Source organism: Equus quagga, unplaced genomic scaffold, assembly GCF_021613505.1.
Source record: "Equus quagga isolate Etosha38 unplaced genomic scaffold, UCLA_HA_Equagga_1.0 146_RagTag, whole genome shotgun sequence".
NCBI lineage: Eukaryota > Metazoa > Chordata > Mammalia > Perissodactyla > Equidae > Equus > Equus quagga.
In genome coordinates, this window is record NW_025796728.1 from 10,851,557 (window position 1) to 10,872,255 (window position 20,699).

At 41.8% G+C, this 20,699-nt stretch overlaps 2 protein-coding genes across 6 annotated transcripts in view; one reads left to right on the top strand and one right to left on the bottom strand.

Annotated features, from left to right (window-relative positions):
- Positions 1 to 9,996, bottom strand: part of LOC124232972 (protein NOXP20) — a 72,705-nt gene extending 62,709 nt beyond the window's left edge. For all 3 annotated transcript variants that reach the window (XM_046649951.1, XM_046649952.1, XM_046649950.1), the window contains exons 1-2: positions 9,920 to 9,996; positions 907 to 1,262 (exon numbers count right to left, since the gene is read on the bottom strand). In XM_046649951.1, coding sequence (XP_046505907.1) covers positions 907 to 1,254 — 348 coding nt within the window. In that variant the 5' untranslated portion in view covers positions 1,255 to 1,262; positions 9,920 to 9,996. The remainder of the gene's footprint in view (positions 1 to 906; positions 1,263 to 9,919) is intronic.
- The window catches only part of LOC124232970 (toll-like receptor 6), a 30,876-nt gene continuing 19,308 nt past the window's right edge, over positions 9,132 to 20,699 (top strand). For 2 of the 3 annotated variants that reach the window (XR_006886947.1, XM_046649947.1), the window contains exons 1-2: positions 9,132 to 9,553; positions 13,841 to 13,889. Coding sequence is in view for 1 of the 3 variants with exons in the window: in XM_046649947.1 (XP_046505903.1) it covers positions 13,881 to 13,889 (9 nt within the window). In the remaining 2 variants the exon portion in view is untranslated. Of the gene's footprint in view, positions 9,554 to 13,840; positions 13,890 to 18,708; positions 18,801 to 20,699 lie in introns of those variants that run through there. The other variant, XM_046649948.1, reaches the window with a different exon arrangement.

The following is a 20,699-nucleotide window of genomic DNA, read 5'->3' on the forward strand; positions in this document are numbered from 1 at the left end:
GCAGCACACTTTGGGGTGAGCAGGGCTGCGGCCTGGCTGAGGGAAGAGACCCCAATTTCCCCATCCCATACCATCATTCTAGAAGGTAGGATTGCAGGGATTGCAGGAGAGTGGCCTGCCTCCTCCTTTCACGCTGAGTGACTCCCCACCCCTACCAGTCGCCACATGGATGGAGGTGAAGATGCCAAGAAAACCCAGCTTGACGGTCATATTGATATGGCACATGGTACCAACTGGGAGACACTGGCCTATCTTATCCCCCAGAGAGACAGGTGCAGGCACTGAAGGGAAAGGGCAATGAACATGTTCTGCGTCTGGTCCCTTGGAAGGGATGTGTGATGATAAAATAGTGACCTGAATGTTCAAGATCTCCCTAGTGGATTTGTAAGTATGCACTAAAATTTAAGTGATATTAAAGAAACATTGACTTGTTTAGGGTGAAATCGGGCTCATTAATAATTTGGACTCATGTTCAATATTACAATATCTTCCATTCACTACTAAGTAGCTTAATGTCTTACGGGATTGCTTTATATCTCTGAGCTTAATTGCCTTGTCTTAAATTAAGGTTAATAATATCCAGCTTAGATCCTCTAAAGAACTGTTGTATGGAGTGAATTACATAACATATAAAGCGGCTAGGAGAGTGCCTGGCACACAGGATGTGTCCAATAATTGGTGGCTGTTGTTATTATTAATAACACAATAATCAAAATACAAATATTATAATGACCAATTATCCTCATATATGCCTTTTATAACCACACACCACATTTTCAAAGACAGAGTGATGTCATAGTGTATTCTGAACCCCCAACCCCACTCACAGAGTATGGCACAAATCTATGCCTATGGTAGGTATCAGTAAGAACTTAGGTGGAACTGAATCGAATGAATCACTCCTACCGGATTACTCTGTTCTTTCAGGGGTATTTCGGATCCAGGTTCTGCCTCGAGGCTGACAGAGTCAATGCATTCAGTAAGCGTGTCCTCAGTCACTTCTCCATTGACGGGGGGCTCCATGGCGCTGATGTCTTTGGGCTGCTCAGGGTGCCTAATGTCAGCAGTCTCTGCACCTTGAATGGCTGCATTTTCATGCTCATCTCCTCTGGGGTTGGCTGGTGTTGGCTCGTTTGAAATCGTAGCTGAATCACAGTGCACTTCTGCATCTTTGGGTAAAGAACCACTGCTACGCATCTCAGTAATTTCTGCTTTCTCTCCAGTGGCTAGGGTGTCACCGACATCGTCAGACATTTTAATATCTGTTAACATGATTACAAACACTTGATGCTTTAATTTGAATTATTAAACTTTAATTCAAAGCCCTGAATAATAAAATTAAATCTGGTAGGCGTGAACTTTCTTCTACCGATAAGAAACTTTATGTAACCTTGGGGTAGGCTGAATCATGGCCCCCAAGGATAGCCATGTTCTAACCCCTGGAACCTGTGAGTGTTACCTTTTGTGGCAAAAGGGACTTTGCAGATACAATTAAATTAAGGATCTTGAGATGAGGACATTATCTTGGGTTATCCAGGTAGGTCCTAAATGAAGTCACAAGCATCCTTATCAGAGAGAGGCAGAAGGAGATTTGACTACAAAGAAGAAAAGGCGATGTGATGACAGAAGCAGATATCAGAGCGATGTACTCTGAAGATGAAGGAGGGGGCCACAAGCCAAGGAATATGGGTGACCACTAGAAGCCGAAAAAGTCAAGGAAACTATTCTCCCCTCAGAGACTCCGGAAGGAACCAGCCAGACCAAGACCTTGACCTTAGCCAAAATGAAACTGATTTGGACATCTGACCTCCAGCACTGTAAGAGAATAAATTTTTGTTGTTTTAAGCCACTAAGTTTGCTGTAATTTGTTACAGGAGCAAAAGGAAACTAATACAAACCTACAGTGCCATCTTTAAACTTTCATGGGTCTCTTATTGGTATGCAGGGATACACATATGAGAACTAAGGGTACTTTCTGTAGCTGTGAATTATTCATTTAAATGACTTTATTAATTATATTTGTACCAATAATGAGAACAAGCATAGAAAATACCTGAGAGCTTATTTAAAAACTTGACATTTAAGGGGGCTGGCCCTGTGGCATAGTGGTTAAATTCTGGCATGCTCTGCTTCGGTGGCCAGGTTCACAGGTTTGGATCCCAGTTGGGGACCTACACCATTCATCAAGGCATGCTGTGGTGGTGATCCACATACAAAATAGAGGAAGATTGGCACAGATGTTAGCTCTAGGCTAATCTTCCTCAAGCAAAAAAAGAAAAAAAAAGAGGAAGATTGGCAACAGATGTTAGCTCAGAGCAAATCTTCCTCACCAAACAACAACAACAACAACTAAAGCTGACATTTAGCTTTGGAATGTTGTCAGAGATTCACATTGAGAAAGAGACCTGCATAGACATAAGTGTGCTTCGTTGGGTACCAGCGGTGAAGACCTGGGCTCTGTTTGGATGATAGTTTAGATAGGGAAACACAAGAATGAGATTGAAAGAAGTGAGGTATTTAGCTAAATGAGGAATGTAGCCATTATGAAATAACCTACAAAGCAGAAAACTCTTTACCAAGCTTGCAAGTTATTGACATCAGGGAGAACAGCATCTTTCAACAGAACTTTCTGTGATAATGAAAATGTTCAATTTCTGCAATGTCCAATGTGGTAGCTAATAGCTACATGTGGCTACTGAACACAGGAAATATGGCTAGTACAACTGAAGAACTAAAATTTTAATTTTATTTAACTTTAAATAATTTAAATTTAAATTTTATATAGGCATGCGCGGCTACTGGCTACCTTACTGGATAGTACAGCTCTAGAAGGCTATTTTGAGATGATAACTTTCTTAGACTAGAATGAAGACACCATATTCTCATTACACAAGAAGCCAAGTCTCAGTCAGATCTGTGGGTATTTTTGTTGACCTCAGCGTTTACCAACTGGTCAAATCTCAGGTTGCCGCTAAAACCACAGTATGTGAGAAGCCCTTTAACATACTGGCCACATGGGGATACAGGCTTGGAACTCATATGCACATGCCAACCCTCTTGTCTCCTCAAACAACCATTCCCCAAGGTTGTCTGGCTATTTTCCTTTCACTTGTAGTTTCCAGGGGCCAAAGAGAGGGGGAGGGAGTAGTGACTGCCAATGGGTATGGATTTCTTTCGTGGGTGATGAAAATGTTCTAAAATTAGAAAGCAGTAATGGCTGTACAATGCTGTGAATATACTAAAAACCTCTGAACTGCACATTTTAAAAGAGTAACTTTTGTAGTATGTGAATTTTGTGGTATGTAATTTATATCTCAATAACACTATTAAAAAAAATTCTACTTCCAGATAAGTAGTTCTAGTGGCCAGCTGGACATCTTTTCTTGTCCAAAAGGAAACCTGTTGTCTTACTGTTAATACTAGATGTTCCTCTTGACTTTTGTGTTTCTTTTTAACAACACTTAGATTTCCTCAATAACCCAGGCTTAAAACCTCAGAGCTGTCATTAACTAAACCTTCACTCTCTCAAGAATATATAATATCAATAGCTGTCATTTATTGAGTGCCTATTAAATCCAGGCTCTTTAAATGTATCATCTCCAGGTGACTTAGATATTAGGAGCTCCATTTTACAGATGAGGCAACTGAGGCTTAGAGGTCACACTTTTAGTCAGCAGCAGATTTGAACCCATATCTGACTTTGAAACTGAACCATGATAGAGCTCTGCCTGCAATGCCACCTGCCTCTTTTCTTCGATTCAACCAGTGCCCAAATCCTAGAGGCTCCTTATTCAGAATCTGTCTTTTCTTTTACTGTTATTCTTCCTGCCACCATCCTAGATCAGGTCCTCATTATGGTTCATGTTGATTTCAATATTGGGTTCACCCCTCCACTGTTGTTCTCCTTTTCCCTACCCCATCCTTCCCCATCCTTCATCTCACAGCTCTAAGTACATCTCTCTCCTGGTCAGACATCCTTGGGAGCTTCCCACTTATTACTGAGATGAGGCCACATGCTTCAGCTGGCATCCAAGGATGCCACTCTGTGCTCTGATCTCACTAGGCTTAACTCCCTCTATGACCTTCCAAATCCTTAAATGAGACAATGCAAGTATGTGGACAATGCCTGACATTCAAAAGACTCTCAGATGGCTGTTGGTTCAACATCTTGTTTTTTACACATTTAAGGCTCAGTTAAAATAACCACCGTTGTCATTTTTCTATTCCTCCCTACTAGACATAATTTTTTGTCCTCTGAACTTCCAGAGTGCTTTGTGTCTATCTCACCTTGGACAGTTACAATCCTCTTTTTTTTTTTTTTTTTTTTTTTTTGGTGAGGAAGTTTGGCCCTGAGCTAACATCATTGCCAATCTTCCTCTTTTTGCTTGAGGAAGATTGTGACTGAGCTAACATCTGTGCCAATCTTCCTCTATTTTGTATGTGGGACACCACCACAGCATGGCTTGATAAGTGATATGTAGGTCCACGCCTGGGATCTAAACCCATGAACCTGGGGCTGCTGAAGCAGGGCAGGCAAACTTCACCACCACACCACCAGGCTGGCACCACAATCCTCTTTGATTAGAGTTGCTTGAGTATTTCCTTTTATACTGTAAATTCTGTGAAGACAAGGATCTTCCTTTTGTTGTTCTCATATTTTATACAGCGCTTAACATGGTTTCTTGATCATAATGGGAAACTCAACAAATATGTATGTTGAATTATATTAATATTAGTGTAGAGATTTAAAGTTAAAATGTAATTTGAAATGAAAACAAGCAGAAAATGCCTTTACCTCATTTACTGCTCAGGAGCTATCTCACGGTAAGAGGTTCCAAATGACCCATATTATTTTCCTTTTGTTCCTTCACCTCCCAGTTAACTGAGTTAGAAGGTCTCTTTTTAAACAAAAACCCTTGAATTGAGTGACAGCACTCCTGCAAACAAGTCTACAGGTGGGAAAGGCAAAAGAATGCACACTTCCCTTTAGCCAGAAGTTTAGGATATTCAAAGTTGGAGATGGTCTGTCAATGGGTATGGTCAAGCTCAGTCAAAGTAGTAAAGAATGATACAAGGTCACTGTACAGAAAAGGGGTAGTTACTGTGGTTCATGGGAAGGGGGTGGAATTAATGGAGGGTACTCGAAAAGCTACTGTCATTTGGAAGCCTATAAAATCTTTGTGAAAACCTTGAATCAGGACTGGTCTAGGACGGGCATTGGCAAACTACAGCCTGCTGGCTAAATCTTGTCCTCCATCTGTTTTGGTAAATAAAATTTTATTGGAACACAGACATACTTATTTATGTTCTGTCTATGGCTTCTCTAGCACTACAACGGCAGAGTTGAGTAGTTGTGACAGAGACCATATGGCTTGCAAAGTTGCAAAGCCTAAAATATTTACTATCTGGCCTTTTACAGAAAACGTTTGCTGACCTGTGGCCTAGGACCATGCTCAACTGCCATGGCCTAAAGAGTTCTCTGTCCTAATTTATCCTATCCTTGCCTGGGTCCTAGGGGCATGACCCTAAAGAGAATGGGCCCATGAATAAATGATGCTTGGACATCATTTTTATTCCCATTTTTTGTTCACCAATAGCTGCTCACAGTCACTGTCTGATATTTTAATTTCTTTGTAAGATCGTTTGAAAATTCTTATTATCAATCTGGATTATTAAGAAGCTCCAAACTATTTCACTTTTCTATAAGCGGGAACATGAATAAACCTGGCTATCATGAACATTCATGGGCAAATAAAAAGCATTATGGACACTGTGACGTGTATACTTTGCCCGAAATGTGTTGTATTGCTGTTCATAATGCTAAAATACTTCAGCACATACCATGTGACATATGTGTGGGTTAGTTGTAATTTATACCCTGGTGGTGGTTGGTTAACATTTGAGATGCCCCATTCAGGAAAATACTCTTCAGAGATCTTTAGTTAGCATTTCAAAATCTGGGATTCAGTGTTTACCTCTTGAGAGGGTTCAACTATCACCCTTTCTGATTGGTACTCCAGGGTGTGCTAATTAGCATAAGGGATATTAGACATCATTTTTCACTGATGAAATAGAAATAGTGCTTAAGATAAGTCGACTGGCGAGAAATAACATACAGGTGCTTTCTGCCCTTCTATTTCCAGGACAAAAGATTCTATTAGGTCCAGCAGCTTATTGCCCTCGGCAGTAGTTTTCCTAGTTCTTCTAGCTGAAGTGGGAGAACACCAAAGTCTGATTAGAAGCTTAGCTGAGTCCTGCCTCTAGAGCAGTCCTCACCAGAGACCTAAAAAAACAGAGAGCTAGGACCTCATCAAGCTTGCAAGAGGCTGTATAACGGAGGCCAGTTGCTAATATACGCGTGGTGTGCGGCAGAACTCTATCTGAGAACTTGGATGCATAATAATATTACTCTTGGTAGAGAGGTTGCATGGGAGGAAACCTGCAGCCCTCACCCATCTCTCACGGCCAAACTGCCTTAGGTCAGTTCACCTCAACTGCAGAAAAATTGCTGAAACAAAACATCTGTTCTCTCCGGCTGCTCTGCATTCAACCAGCAACATGAAGCCTTTCCTTCAGAAATACCCAAAAAATGAGCTGTGAGGTCCTGAACTGATAGCTGAGAAATATTTATGGATAACCTATAAATTTCAGAAAGACTACATTTTCACATTGGTTTAAATAATAAAATTGGTCACCATAATATTCAGCCCTACTTTAACTTCTGGTCGTGTATCTCTCTAATCTATATTTATTTCTACCTGTTACAAGTCTACATTTTCCCTAAACCAAAAGCAAAAGCAAAAAAAAAAAAAAAAAGTCTCTTCTGGTTGTTCTGGTAGACCTTGATTTACTCTAGATGTTATTATGACAGGAGCGATGTAATCATTTTCAAAACTCTGCCCTCTTGTCTGAAGCCATTAGAAATGGTGTGTTCTAAACGCACAGCTGTTTCTGAGCAGTGACCGGTGGAGCCCACCAGGACTACAGCTGTGGTGTGCTGTGCTTCCCAGGACGGTCCCCATCTCTGCCTGGTGCCACAGGCAGGCAGACTTATAAACCTCTCCTGATTTATGGTGTGGAATGTTGATCACTGTGGCCATGTCCTATGGCTTTGATGCCGGGGAGACTCAACCCACAGAAACAAGGAGGCTTCTTCAGTGAACTCCAAGGAGAGGAAGAGTGGCACATAAAGAGGCCTTTGTGGGCTGGGAATAACTTAGGTTCTCTTGAGTAAATTCATTCATCACCTAAAATGCTCTCAGAACTATGCTAGGTATTGGAGCAGCAACATCATAGCTCCAAAAATAAGTTTAAAACGGAAGACATGGTTACTATCCTTCAGAAAATGAATAATCTGTTTTCATTTTATTCCTGAAGTGAAGGTTCAAGAAACCATTTCAGCTTACACCAAATGATTAAACGATGATGCAAACCAGCACATAATAAATAAGGGAAAGATGTACCTGAACTAGGCTGACCTCGGGCAAGAGAGAACCTTGAACGTGGCTTTGATATGCATGGCATGGTGGGATAAGAGCATGTGTATATGCCCAGCATCAGGGATGAATTCTAGATATTCAGGATGGATGTCTGTGTGACCAGGCTAAGAGGCTGCAGGCAGGAATATCGAGGGATGGGAAAGATAAATTCTGAAGTGGAAAGAGCCTTGCTCTGGTCCCACCTCTCTCTCACTCCTTCCTGCTAGGCTTCCTCATTTCCTCCCTGTGGAGTAAGGCTGGACAAAATGATCTGGATACTTTGTTCCCAAAACCCCCACTGCAGGACTGGACCAGTCCATGATGACAGAGAAGAATGAGGACAAGAAAGCGAGTTTTTAATCAATCTAAATTTATTAAATATAAAGGTCTGCCTTCATCTTGCAAGGTTAGCCTTCACACTTTTCTTGGTATTAAAATGTCTTTTAATTTACGAAATAGTGGTGCAGCGGATGGATTTCTTTTTTAAAATGGCCTCATTTGGCAAAATAAGAATTTGGTAACACAATAACCTGTGTGAAATCACTGCCCCCAATTTAAAAGTGTGCTGGTCAGTGAAGGCACAGGAACAGAATCTCTGGATGAGAGGTTCTTAATCAGATTGCAAGAGCTCCTATGGACCCTGACCGGTAGACGTGCCCAGGCCCCAGTATCTTTTCCTCCACTCTACATGTCTGCCAGATATTCTTCTGAAACATGGATGGGACCTATGTGCTCCCCAGTTTAAAAACCATTAGGTTTTAATACCGTTGCAGGGCATCTGTGGCCCATCATAATCCAGCTCCAATCTCTCTATCCACCTCTTGTAATTCTCCACACACCCCACGCTCCTGCCTCACCAGACTTTCCACCATCGCCCTCAGGGCTTATAAACATCCCACCTCCTTGCCCACGCTACCCTGCCTCCAACTGCCTGGCAAACTCCTATTTGTTTCTCAAAATCTAAGGTCACCTTTTACTCTGAAATTTTCCTTAATTTGCCCCACTCCTTCCAAAGAATTAATTGCTCCCTCTCCCAGGTTTTTTGCGATACTTTGCATGGACTCCTATGGCATTTATTAAGGAATGTTTGTTTCTACGTCATTCTCTCCTCCAGGACTGTGACCAACAAGCACCTAGCTTGGTTTCTGACCCTTAAATATGTACTGAACTGAAATACATTGTTTGATATCGATTAAAGACAAAGAATGTTTGATAGAAGCCTCATCTTACAAATATATGGCTACTTACATGGACTGAATCCCTGAGATTCAGGAAGGCCCCCGCCCACTCTCAAATTCCTCTGCCCTGGCTCCCCTGTGCCTCAAATTCCGCCCTCAAAGTTTCATTCCTTTGCTTAAAGCTTAGAATGTAAGGAGTTCATCAGATTCCTTCCTGAGCCCAGGTTTTGATGGAGGAAAGGAAGGAGAGAGTGTGGAATGAATATGGGTGAGGTAGGAAAGGGGGCCACAAGGAGAAAAAGAGAGCAGAAAGCGGCCTCTCGGGAGAAAGCCTGGCTCATTCTGTTACCTCAGGCTAGCTGAGGGTTTCTGAAGTTCAGGAGACACAGATTTGAAAAGCCACCTGCTTGTAGCCCTCAAGATGTTTAGGATGGGAACTGACGGGATCAGTAGGGCATAGATATTGTCCTTACAGCCCACACAGAGATGACTTCCCTCTCTAGGAAAGGGCAACCAAGTTCAGCAGCTTGATGTGAGAGGGCTGGAAATACTCACCAGATTCCAGGGGAGAAGATGGGAAGACGGGGGGCGGGGCGGGGAGGAGAGGCGAGGGTTAGGGGGAGTGGGTCTCAACCTTGGGCTGTAAATCGAGGTGGTGCCAGCTTAGGGCGTTGGCTGGGGTGGAAGAGAGGGCAGGGCGTGGATCTGCAGAGGGAGGGACCGGCGAGCTTGGGTGGGAGGTCAAGGCCTGAGCTCAGTTTTGGCGAACCCGGGATGGAGGCCTGTGCACCCGGCTGCGGGGACCCTGCATCCTGCCTCTCTGACTTGGACCAGAGACATTGGGAAAACTTTTTCAGACTTGCTTGGTGCCTGGAGTGGATATTTCGGAAGGACAAGGTAGGCTCCAAAGGGGTTCACGCCGGCCGAGGGGGCAGACCCGGAGTGCGGGCGTGTGGGTGTGTGCATGAGCGTGGACCCGGAGCGACACACACTCACACACACACACTCACACGCCCGCACCCACGCAGGGCCCTCGGCCGCGCCGCGCGCGCCTCCCCGGACCTTCACCCCCAAGCCGGTCCTCCCGGGTCCCGCGCCCAGTGCCAAGTCCCTGTCGACAGCTTCTCCCTAACGCAGCGGGCGGGATTCGGGGATCAGGACAAGGAGCGACGGCAGGGTCTCCCCACCACCCCGCTGCAGCTGGCCCCGCATTCACCCCTGGCCCGGGGAAGGGGATGTGGAGAGGATACCCGGGGCTCTTACCGCTCAGGCGGCCGAGTGCGCGCAGCAGCGCCCGGCGGGTCCCGCCCCGCCACGTCGGCAGGGCCGGCGGGGACGCGGCCGGAGGGCGGGCCGGAGGGGGACAAGGGGGCGGCCGGGCCGCGGCCCCGCCCCCGCGCGCCCCGCCCCTGCCTCGAGCACCGCGGAGGCGCCCCGCTCCCCCTTTCCCGGGCGGGAGGGGCCCGGCTGCGCTTGCGACCTTCCCTGGGAAACTGCTTTTCTAGCTCTGTTCCGGGCAGGGAGAACCAAAGGGGCGCCCACCCCTGGGCGGGTCGCGGGTTTCTCTGGATCTGTTTCCTTCCTTTAAAAGCGCCCCGAGCTACCAGCCCCATGGCCGAATGGTTAAGTTAGCGCGCTCTGCTTCTGGGGCCCGGGGTTTCGTTGGTTCGGATCCTGGTCGTGGACATGGCGCTGCTCATCAAGCCATGCTGAGGTGGCCTCCCAAATAGCACAAACAGAAGGACCTACAGCTAGAATATACAACTATGTACTCGGGGGCTTTGGGGAGAAGAGGAAGAAGAAGAAAAGATTGGCAACAGATGTTAGCTCAGGTGCTAATCTTAAAAAAAAGCAACAAAAAGCTCCTGGAAAGCCCCGCAATTTCACCGGGAAGAGGTCGCGGAAGTTCAGCAAGAGTTTGCGGTCCCCTGAGTGTGTGTTAAACCGCTTTCCCTTACCCTGATTGGGGGAATGTATTAAAAATCAACCCACCAAACAAAAACACTTGCTAGGCCAGTTTGGAAATGTGGATCAAAATTCAAATGCATTAGCTTTGGCCCGGGAATTCCACGTTTGCGAATTTGTCCTAAGTAAACAGTCAGAAGTGCAAATGTGTATGTCCAAGGATGTTTATTGTGGTTGTTTATGTCAGAGAAAACCCAGAAATAATCAGTGCCACAAGAAGGGATAGAAGAAGTAAACTATAGTCACTTCAAACAATCGGATATGCTGTAGCTGTTAAAAACTATAACTACATCCAATTTGTTTCCATGGAAGGAAGGTCATGGCTGAATATTAAGTCGAGAGTGGGATAAACTTACAAAAGTGTATGTAGAGTATAAACCCATTCCTGTAAATATATACGTATGCATATATTTTATGTAAAAGTTAGGGAAAATATGATTTTAAAAACAGTGATTCTTTCTGAGTTTTGCGATTGTGGTAGCAAATTGTGTTCCAGCTGTGGCGTGTGTTTTGGTGTGCCATAGATACACAGCATGCCTGTGACGTCTGCGCCTGCCTAGGGACAGCAAGCACCTTTGCTACACCTGACCCTCTGTGCTGTGCTGAATGGCAACAGCTCAAGCAGACGTTCCCTTTTAAAGGGCTGGTTTCCTTTTCTCCTTTGACCCAAACCACACCTTTCCAATAAAATAATATCAACCAAGCAACTCCAGCAATAAGCTTTGTTGCTGCCTGCAAATTATGCCCTTTTACTCAAATGTTGCTGCTTCCAAGCCCACCAGCTTTTATTTCAAAACTTTTATTTTTTTGCAACTTAAAATTTTTTTATTCATTTAAAGAATTCTGGAGTATTTAAAACATATAGAAAAGCAGAGAATAATATGACAAATATTTATTTGTAAAGAAAAACGTAAAGAATACACGACAAGTAGATTTAACAAATTTTGTTTTTTGTCTTATTTATTTTAGAACCTTCTTTTAAAAGAAAAAAAAATATTACACATATGTCTGAAACCCTGTCCCTCCCTTCTCTACCTTCCCTGGAGGTGTCCTGAGGTTGTTGTGTATCCTTCCCACTCATATTTCTATACTTTATTGCACATATCCTCACCCGTAAACATCATACAAAATTATTTTTCAGTTATAAGTAATGTCCCATACACTCATTTACTCAACATTATATTTTTGAGACTCATTCATGTTCATAAATGTACATGATTTCAAAGTCTTTATAGGATTTCTAGCACATTCATTTCAAAGTCTTTATAGTGTTCCATTGTATAAGTATGCTGCAGTTTATCCATTCCCCAAGCAATGGACATTTAGCGTGTTTCATGTTTCACTATTATATATAATTACATATAGTGCTAACTACTGTATTACATACAGTGCTGCAATGGCCATGTTTGTACGTTTTCTTGTATCCCAAGCTAGAAATGGAACAGCCAGTTCACCTTCGCCAGGTATTGTGAAACTGTCCTGTAGTGTGGTTCAATCATTCATTCGACAAAACTTTTTTGAGCATGTGCTCTGTACCTAGAACTGCTCTAGGTGCTAGGAATACAATAAGGAGCAAAGCAAAGTCCTATCCTCAGAGAACTTACGTTCCATTGAAAGGGAGATAGAGCAACTACATAATATATCAGGTGGTGGAATAAAGCAGGATGTAGAGTCTGTAAGGTCTAGAGAATGATGGGGAGCAACCATGGACAGAGAAGTCCCTGCCGCTAAGTGACATTTCAGTGTAGATTTTAAGGAAGTAAGGGAGTGAACAATGGTGATATCTGGGGACATTTTCAGGCAGAGGGGACTGCAAGAACAATGTGGGAGCATGGTTGGTGCACTCGCAGAATGGTAAGGGGGCCAGTGTGACTGGAGCATAAGGAGGATACGGCAGAGTGGAAGGAGATGAGGCCATAGAGGTAGTGGAGACTGAGAGATGGAGCACACCAGGCAGCGCCTTGCACACCACAGTATGCGTTTTGCTTATACTTTGAGAAGGGAATCCTTACAGCTTTTGAGTAGGAGTGTGCCATGATTCTAGCTTCTGGTTCTAATTGGATTGGGATGGGCTCGGGGTGGGTGGATGCATGGAGGTGAAGGCAGAGGCAGAGAAACCAGACAGGAGGCCGCTGCAGTTACCTATGTGAGAGATGATGATGGTTTGGCCACTATGGGAGTAGTGAAGGGCATGAGAGGTGTCTTGCTTATGGATATATTTCAAAGAAAAACTCAACAAAATTTGCTTATGGATTGGATGTGGAGTTTGAGCAAAAGAAAGAAGTTACAAATTACTGCAAGGATTTTGACTTGAATGACTGCAAGAATAGAAATATCATTTATTGAGATCAAGGAGGATGCAAAAGGGGCAGGTTTGGGGTTTGAGGTAGCGAGAATTCAAGCATTTGATTTTCAACAAGAACAATTTAGCGAATGTTTAGCAGACACTTGGAGTCTGGAGTTCAGGAGAGAAGTCTAGGCAGGAGATAGTAATTGGGGAGTCATCAGCAAATAAATAGTTTTTCAAGCCATGGACCAGGATGAGAGTGCATGGAGTTGAAGAAGAGAAGTCCAAGACTGAGTCTTGGGTGTTGCAGTTAGAGAGATAAGGAACACAGAAGAGACTGGGAAAGAATGCTAGTGATTAAGCAGGAAAATTGGAGGGAGTTGTGTGGGAGTGGGAGTGGAGGAGGGGAGTGTAGGGTCCCAGGAGCCAAGTAAGAAGACTTTTCAAAATCTTTTAACTGTGTTAAATATTGCTGATAGTTCAGGTGAAAATTGAGAATTGACCCTTGGATCTGGCAATGTGGAGGTCCTTGGTGACCTTGATAAGAGCTATTTTTCTGGAGTGGTGGGGAAAGAAACCTGATTGGAGAAGATTTTAGAGAATGGGAGAATAATTGGAGACAGTGAGTAAAAACAACTCCTTCAAGGAGTTCTGGTGTAATGAGGAGAAAAGAGGATGAGGTTGTGGGTTAAAAGGAAGCAATTTTTTTTAAATTAGAGAAATAGTAGCATTTATGCTAATTGGAATTGTGGGGGATTGGAATTGGCCACCTGAAGATATGTCTCTTTGGCATGAGGATTACTTTTGGCTGGTTACTTTTAAAAACTGCAGACGTGAGAGAAACTCTGAAAAGTAGAAGTTACCCTTTGGAAGAAACGTTTACATTATAACGGAAATCTCCATCTGTAAAGGTGTCTCCCTCTCTATGCCAGGAAGAAGAGGGGATGACTGTATCTCTAAAAACTCTTATCAATGCTGAAGGTAAGGACTTAAATTTACATAATAACCTTACTCTTGTTTACTGTACTTTTCTGGTAATCTCTCATAACTGACTCCCCCTTCCCCCAACATCCTCCTTTGTCTTTAGCTGGGGATGGTATTTAAGGTGAGAGCTTCTGCCATTTTGGTGAGTTGCTCAGTTTTTCTGGGTCTCTCTCATGTATACATGTTATAAAGCTTTGTTTAATTTTCTCCTGTTATTCTGTCTCATGTCAATTTAATTTGTAGTCTGAGCAGAAGGACCCAGAGTGGGTAGAGGAAATGTCTTTCTCCCCTACAGAATCATACATTAGAGCAGAAAAATGATGATGCAGTAGAGAGAGGATAATTGCAAGAGTGATTTCCTGGAGTAGACAAACAGGAATGGGATTCAGTGCTTACTAGGGAAGAAATGGCTCTTGACACAGAGGATTCATTCAGGAGACAGAGGAAAGTAAAGTAGAACAGGTGCAGGGAGGCTAGTAGAGTTTTGGGGGGAGGATGTGGAAATGCTCTTCAGGCTGCATTAATTTTTTTCATGAAAAATGAAGTATCATCAGCTGAGAATGAGGAAGGGACGGAGGTGTTGGATGGCTAACAGAGAGGAGGAGGTGTAAGACAGAAGAGAGTAAATGGGCTAGGGAGGGGAATAGGAAGACTACTAGCATTGCTGCTCATCTTGAGGTTGGGACCCAGTCATGAATTTCAAGTGAGACAGTCAGCTGTTGATGCAAATAACCCATAACCAACCTATAAATCAAAATTGGGGTGAGTTTATTATGAGGCAAAATGAGGATTGTAACCCGGGAAGGACTTAGAAGGCGTTCCAGAGAAGCATGGGTTTCAGTACAGTTTTATATCTTTTTAGAACATAAGAAGATACATTAAACACGCCCAGGATACATTTTCAAAGAGATACTCAGTTGCAAATTAGCAGATCAACATGACCCTGATGCCAGGAAAGGGACTAAACCGGGCGTTACCACTAGGGTGTTGTTGCCAAGAGGGTGTAGGAAGGGAAGTATGCGTTCTTTATCTCAAGAGTGATTCCTTACTTTAATGGATAAGCAGATGTACAATGTATGTTTGATAGGCCATAAGTCAGGCTTTCTAGTTCAAGCTGAATCAGTTTTGAACTTGAATAGTTACCCCATATACCTCAATATGTGAAAATCTCTTGTCACAGCAAAGTGTGTATTTCTTCCAACTACATTCAGCTGTTCAGGCTCAGTATAGTCCAGCGGTGAGTTGAATTTAACCTGAGTTGAGGAAAGAGGAGTAAGGTAGCTGAGGGTGAAGGCAGAAGGATGATTAAAAGGATAGATCACGACCTTTCAGTCTAGGGCTGTGGGGCTGGGGAATCGTTGGCACTGGAAGGAAAGAGGGGGAGGTGGTAGCTGGAAAGTGGGATGCCGGCAGTTGAGATTGTGGAGAGGGTACAGCCAATGGTAATAATAATATCTAGGGTGTAATAAGGGAATGCATGGCTGAGGTAGGTTGCAGGACAAGATTGTTAGAAGAGAGAATATCAAAGAACTAAGAAGCCAGGGGAATGAAAGAATCTCTACGTAGCTATTGAAATCACTAGAATTATAATAGGGGTGATGTTGGACTTACACAGTGAGCGGTGCTAAAATACTCAGCAAATGAGGTAGTGATGGGGCTCTGTGGATGACTGTAACCAGAAGGGGTAAGTTTCAAGGGTTGGAGGGAGGAACAGTGATCTGGAAGTAGCAGTGAGAGTCAAAGACTCCAAGGTGTGAGGGATGCAGTTGAGAAAACAGGGACCACTAGAGGGCGATGTGTTTAGGATAGAGTTTGAGTCTCAAGAGTGCCTTGATCCTCACCAGGCTGGAATGAAATCCCCTGCAGAACTTTTAAAATAATACTGATGACTGGCCCCATCCCAGACTATTTAAGTCAGAATCCCTGGACATGTGTGAGAGCTGTTCCCTCGTATTCTGACTAACATTTGATGTTATTAAATGTTTTAATTTTTGTCCATCTCAGGAGTGTACAATGGTGTCTCCTGGTTGTTTGAATTTGTATTTTCTCATATTCTAATGAGGATGTATTCCTTGTCATGTATTTGAGCTATTTCCATTTCCCTTCATCTTATCCATCTGTTTTATTCTTTGCTAATCCCCCTATTGGGTTTGTTAGTCATTTTCTTACTGATTTGTAGGAATTCTTTATTTATTTTGGATATTAATCCTTTTATGGTTGTATATGTTACAAATGTCTTCTTCCAGATTGTGGCTTGTCTTTTTTTAACTCAGCAGAAGATCTTAATTTAATATCATTATTTAATATCTGTTATCAATTTTATTTCTTGTGGTTTGTATATTCCATGATATTGATAATTTTCATATAATTTGTTTCAAAACTGTTGGTAGACATTAATATTTATCTGTTGGTTCTCCAGGGAAAGAGAAAGGCAGTCTTACCTCTATCTACGTTGGGACAACATATTTACTGGCCTTAGACTATGTTATTTTACTTATCCCACTATGATACTACTTTATTTTTATAAAGTAAAAATGCATAAAATAGTAGCATGCGCATATTTAAAAAATTCAAACAGGACAAAAGAGCATAAAATGGCGAATAATAATATGTCTCTCCCTGGGTACTTCTGCTCAAAGATAACAGTTTCTTAAGTATCCTCTCAGAAAAAAGACTTCTATGCATATGTCAGCCTCTGTATGTAGACCCTTCTGCTAGATTTCTGTGGCTGCCATAACAAATTCCCACAAACTAGGTGGGTTAAAACAACAGAAATTTATTCTCTCATAGTTCTGGAAGCCAGAAGTCCAAAATCAAGCAGCTTCTGGTGTTTCCAGGAATTCCTTCACTTGCGACTGCAAAACTCCCATCTCTGCCTCTGTTTTCACAAGACCTGCTCCTCTCTCTCTGTGTCTCTCCTCTGTGTGTGTCTCATAGGATGGATGGTGTCTTACAAGGTACCGTGGGGTAATGCTGAAGCACACAGATGCAGGGGATAGATTGTGTCTGGGTTCAAACCCCAGCCCCGTCAGTGACCAACAGTGTAACCTTGGACAGTTAACTACTGCTCCTCCCTCCCCCATCAGTGAGGATAATGGTAGTACTTATCTCATAGCACCTTTATGAGGGTTTAGTGAGTTAATACTTGTAAAGTACTCAGAACAATGCCTGGCAAGAAGATAACCTATGTAAATATGTGCCAGACAGATTTTATGCAAATGATGTCTCACTCTGTACCTTACCATTCTGCATTTTACTTTCCACCTCAGCACATAAAGATGGAAGGCTTGCCGAGAATTCCAAAGCTCCTTACTGTAATGACTTCTCTTCTGTCAGTCACTATTCCATCCACTTTATATTCTTATCTTCCCTATAAGTCACAAGTACTCACTCCCATTTTACAGATGAATAAGTGGAGTCTCTGTGAGGTTAAGCAACTTGCCCAAAGCCACAGAGCTGGTAGGAGGCATTGTGAAGAGGTCAGCTCAGTACTGTCTGTTTGTTCCATAGCCATGCTGCTTCCACATTACCTGAATTTTGTGGGTTTTGTCATCTTCTTAAAGACATTTTTAAGAATTATAACAGTCTCAAAAAGAATAATCTCTTTGTTCCTAAAAACCAGTGTTATTATGCAATGCCCTTACGAGTGTTCGTTGAAAGTCACCGTGTTACGTGACCAAATCTGTGCTGCTGTGTGTGAGTGTGTATTTTCTTAAAGACTTTAGTCCAGTGTTGCTTGAAATTCCCTCAGAGCTACAGCTGGCCCCTTTCTCCTCTGCCCATTTCACAAATCTGGTTTCCCGGTGTCACAGATACCCACTGCTCTCCAGCTGTCTGCTCTTGCTGGTCCAGCAGAGACCCATCCACTCCTTGCTGACCCTCCCAGGCTTGAGAAGACTTCCTGTTTTATTTGATGAGTAAGAATTAATAGGAAGAAGCTGGTCTTTCTCTTCCTCCAGAAAGCAGAAGTGATTCTTACCCAATTGTCCAACTTTGTCATGGGTCAAACTGTGTAGTCTTAACTTGTTTTTTGTAACAAGGAGGTAATGCCAGACAGTGGGATTAATTGTAGAATGATTATTTAACTCAGTTCTTTACAGAACCTCAATTAAGCGGACAGTCTTGGGATCAGTCGTGGCTACTTGGAGCATCTGGTGAAGCAGACACTTTCTCTTTGTGTCAACTCCTGTTGATATCGTTCTAAGATTATTCCAAATGGCCTTTAGAAAATTGATTTTTTTAACTAGTCCAGGATCTCAGTGTTATTTATTATTCTAGAGTCTAGTATTAAAAATTAAAGCATCTAATAATACCAAATGTTGGTCACAATGTGGAGAAACAAGACACAATTTCCCCCCTGGTGTGGCTATATATGTATCAACTACTAAACTGTCCTTGACAGTTGATTTTTTAAAACACAAATCTTGAACCTAAGCTTGTTTTATTTTAAAGTATCTCATCCAGCTAAAATAATGCTCTGAAACTGCTTGATAATGGTACTTGCAATTATTTTGAAAATGTTAAATATGGCGATAATAGAAAATAGGCAAAGTTCTTAACTTTCCACTCTGGTGACAATTTAACATTAAGGCTGCAAAAGCTTACACGTAAGTATTGTTTTAGGAAAATATTTTTCTTCACACTGAAATTGTCATAAGCTGCTTGCTCATATGAGTTTTAAAATTTGATACCTGTTTTAGTCTGTAGCCCAGAAAAACCTTTGTGCTTTGCGCGTGACCTTTGAAAGGGAAATTCACATGTGGGAGTAATTCCAGTAAGGACCAGCAGATGGCACAAAACTTTCTAAGGTTTTGCTTTAAATTGAAACCAAGGATTTGCATTTTGCCAAGCACTTATTTTTCCGTGCTTTTAGAAGTTACTTTCTCTTCTTCTGAGAAAGAAATCTTGGTAAGTAAGGCTTTTGTGGCTTTTTCAAATTATGGCATAATTACTTCAAATAAGCAAGAAAATAGGTAACATTTCTTTGAAATTTTTGGAAAATGATTTCATGTTTTCTTTTTTAATATCGCAAATGTCGTTTTAATTATACAAGAAATAACAGTATGGCTATCTTGAAAAGATAGAAAAATAACTAGCACTTGTAATCATTAAGGACAAAAACTAACTGGTGTTATTTATTTCTTCTGTTTTCATCTACTACGTTTTTCTCTTTTCACCTTTCTCTAGTTCGTTGTTTTCAGTAACATTTATAGTAGTTAATGCCATCGATATGGCACCTATCACGTGGTGTGCATTTTTATAGTAGACATGAGTGTTTGACATCCCCTGTCATATGGTTTTATCGTTGTTTATTTGTAACTGTCACTAATTGATAAGCATTTTAAAAGCAAAGATTATGTCAGTGCTATTCATATTTGTAGTCCCAGTACCTGACCCCTCGCACAGTGCTGGCACGTACTACACTCTGAATAAACACTTATTGAATGGAGGAAGGGGGAGGGACTCTTCTAGAACTTGGTTCTTCTAGGTCTCTCAACTAAACTTTGACAAAATAAAACAAATGTTTTTCTTGCGTATTTGTTGACTTGATTATGAAATCACACTTACCTCATTTAATTTTTTTCTGATCTTTTCTTTCTTGTGGTTTTACTTTTCATAGATCCTATCCACTATTGCTTTTTTCTTGAAATAGAGCTTCTTCCAGCTGTCTTTTTTCTCCCTCTATTTATTTAATGCCTTAAAGAAAAAAAACCCTACCTTTTATCTCTTCTTACTTCCTTTAAAAAAAATTGTGAGCTCTCTGATCTTCACTTCTCATCTCCCTTTTTTCCTCTCCTTTTTTAATTTTTTTTTTAAATTAAAGAGAAAAGCTCCTGGCTTGTTTGTTAAGAGTATACACTAGGAACTGCTTGAGTGTATAAATGCCCCCAGAGGGATATTTGTATTATGGGGGGAGGATGCTATGAGGGCAGTGGATAGCTTTCCCACACGGTGGCTGTTTCAGTCCCCTGAGCACAGACACCACGGAGGGACCTCTAGGTGGGTTCTCATTCATGAATGTCAATTATCTAGCATAATGTGGAAGAAGTTCTCTCTCTCTCTCATATACACCAATAATACAAGCATGTTTCTTTAAATATAAAATATTTTTACATTAGCTCTATTTTAAGACAACTTTTTCAACTTGTGAAAGATGTTCAAACTTAGAAATTTTGCAAATATGCAAAAGCATAAGAAAGAAAATTAAATTCAACTGATTCAGAGACCTAGAGATACCACTATTAGCATCTGGTATTTTCTTCCCATTCTTTTTCCCCCTAGGCTTTGCGTAGATGTCAGGTTTTCATCACATTTTACAAAATTAGAGTCCTACTGCATATACAATTTTGTATTCTTTTATTCACTTAACTTTATATTGTAGACATTTTTTTCCCCAAAAGTACAATATTTGAGACTGTATGTTGTTCCATGTTGTGGGTGTACCATAATTGATTAAGCCGTTTTCTACGTTAGACGTTATAATTTTCAATTTTTCACAACACAAGCATCCTCATGGTCATATTTTTATGTATATCTCTAATAATTCCTTTAGAAGAAAATTCCTAGAAGTGGAATTGCTGAAATAAGGGTAAGCCTATTTTTAAGGAATTTCTCTATTTACCCTTCAAAAGGGTTGTAGTAATTTCTCATTCTTGCCAGGAGTAAATGAGAGTTCTTATTTTAGTCCCACCTACCAACACTGGGTATTATATTTTTGAATTTTCCCAATTTGGTAGGGGAAAATAATCACACTTTTTTTCTTAATCTTTAGGAAACAAAAATTCCTATTTGACCCACTTTTTTTTT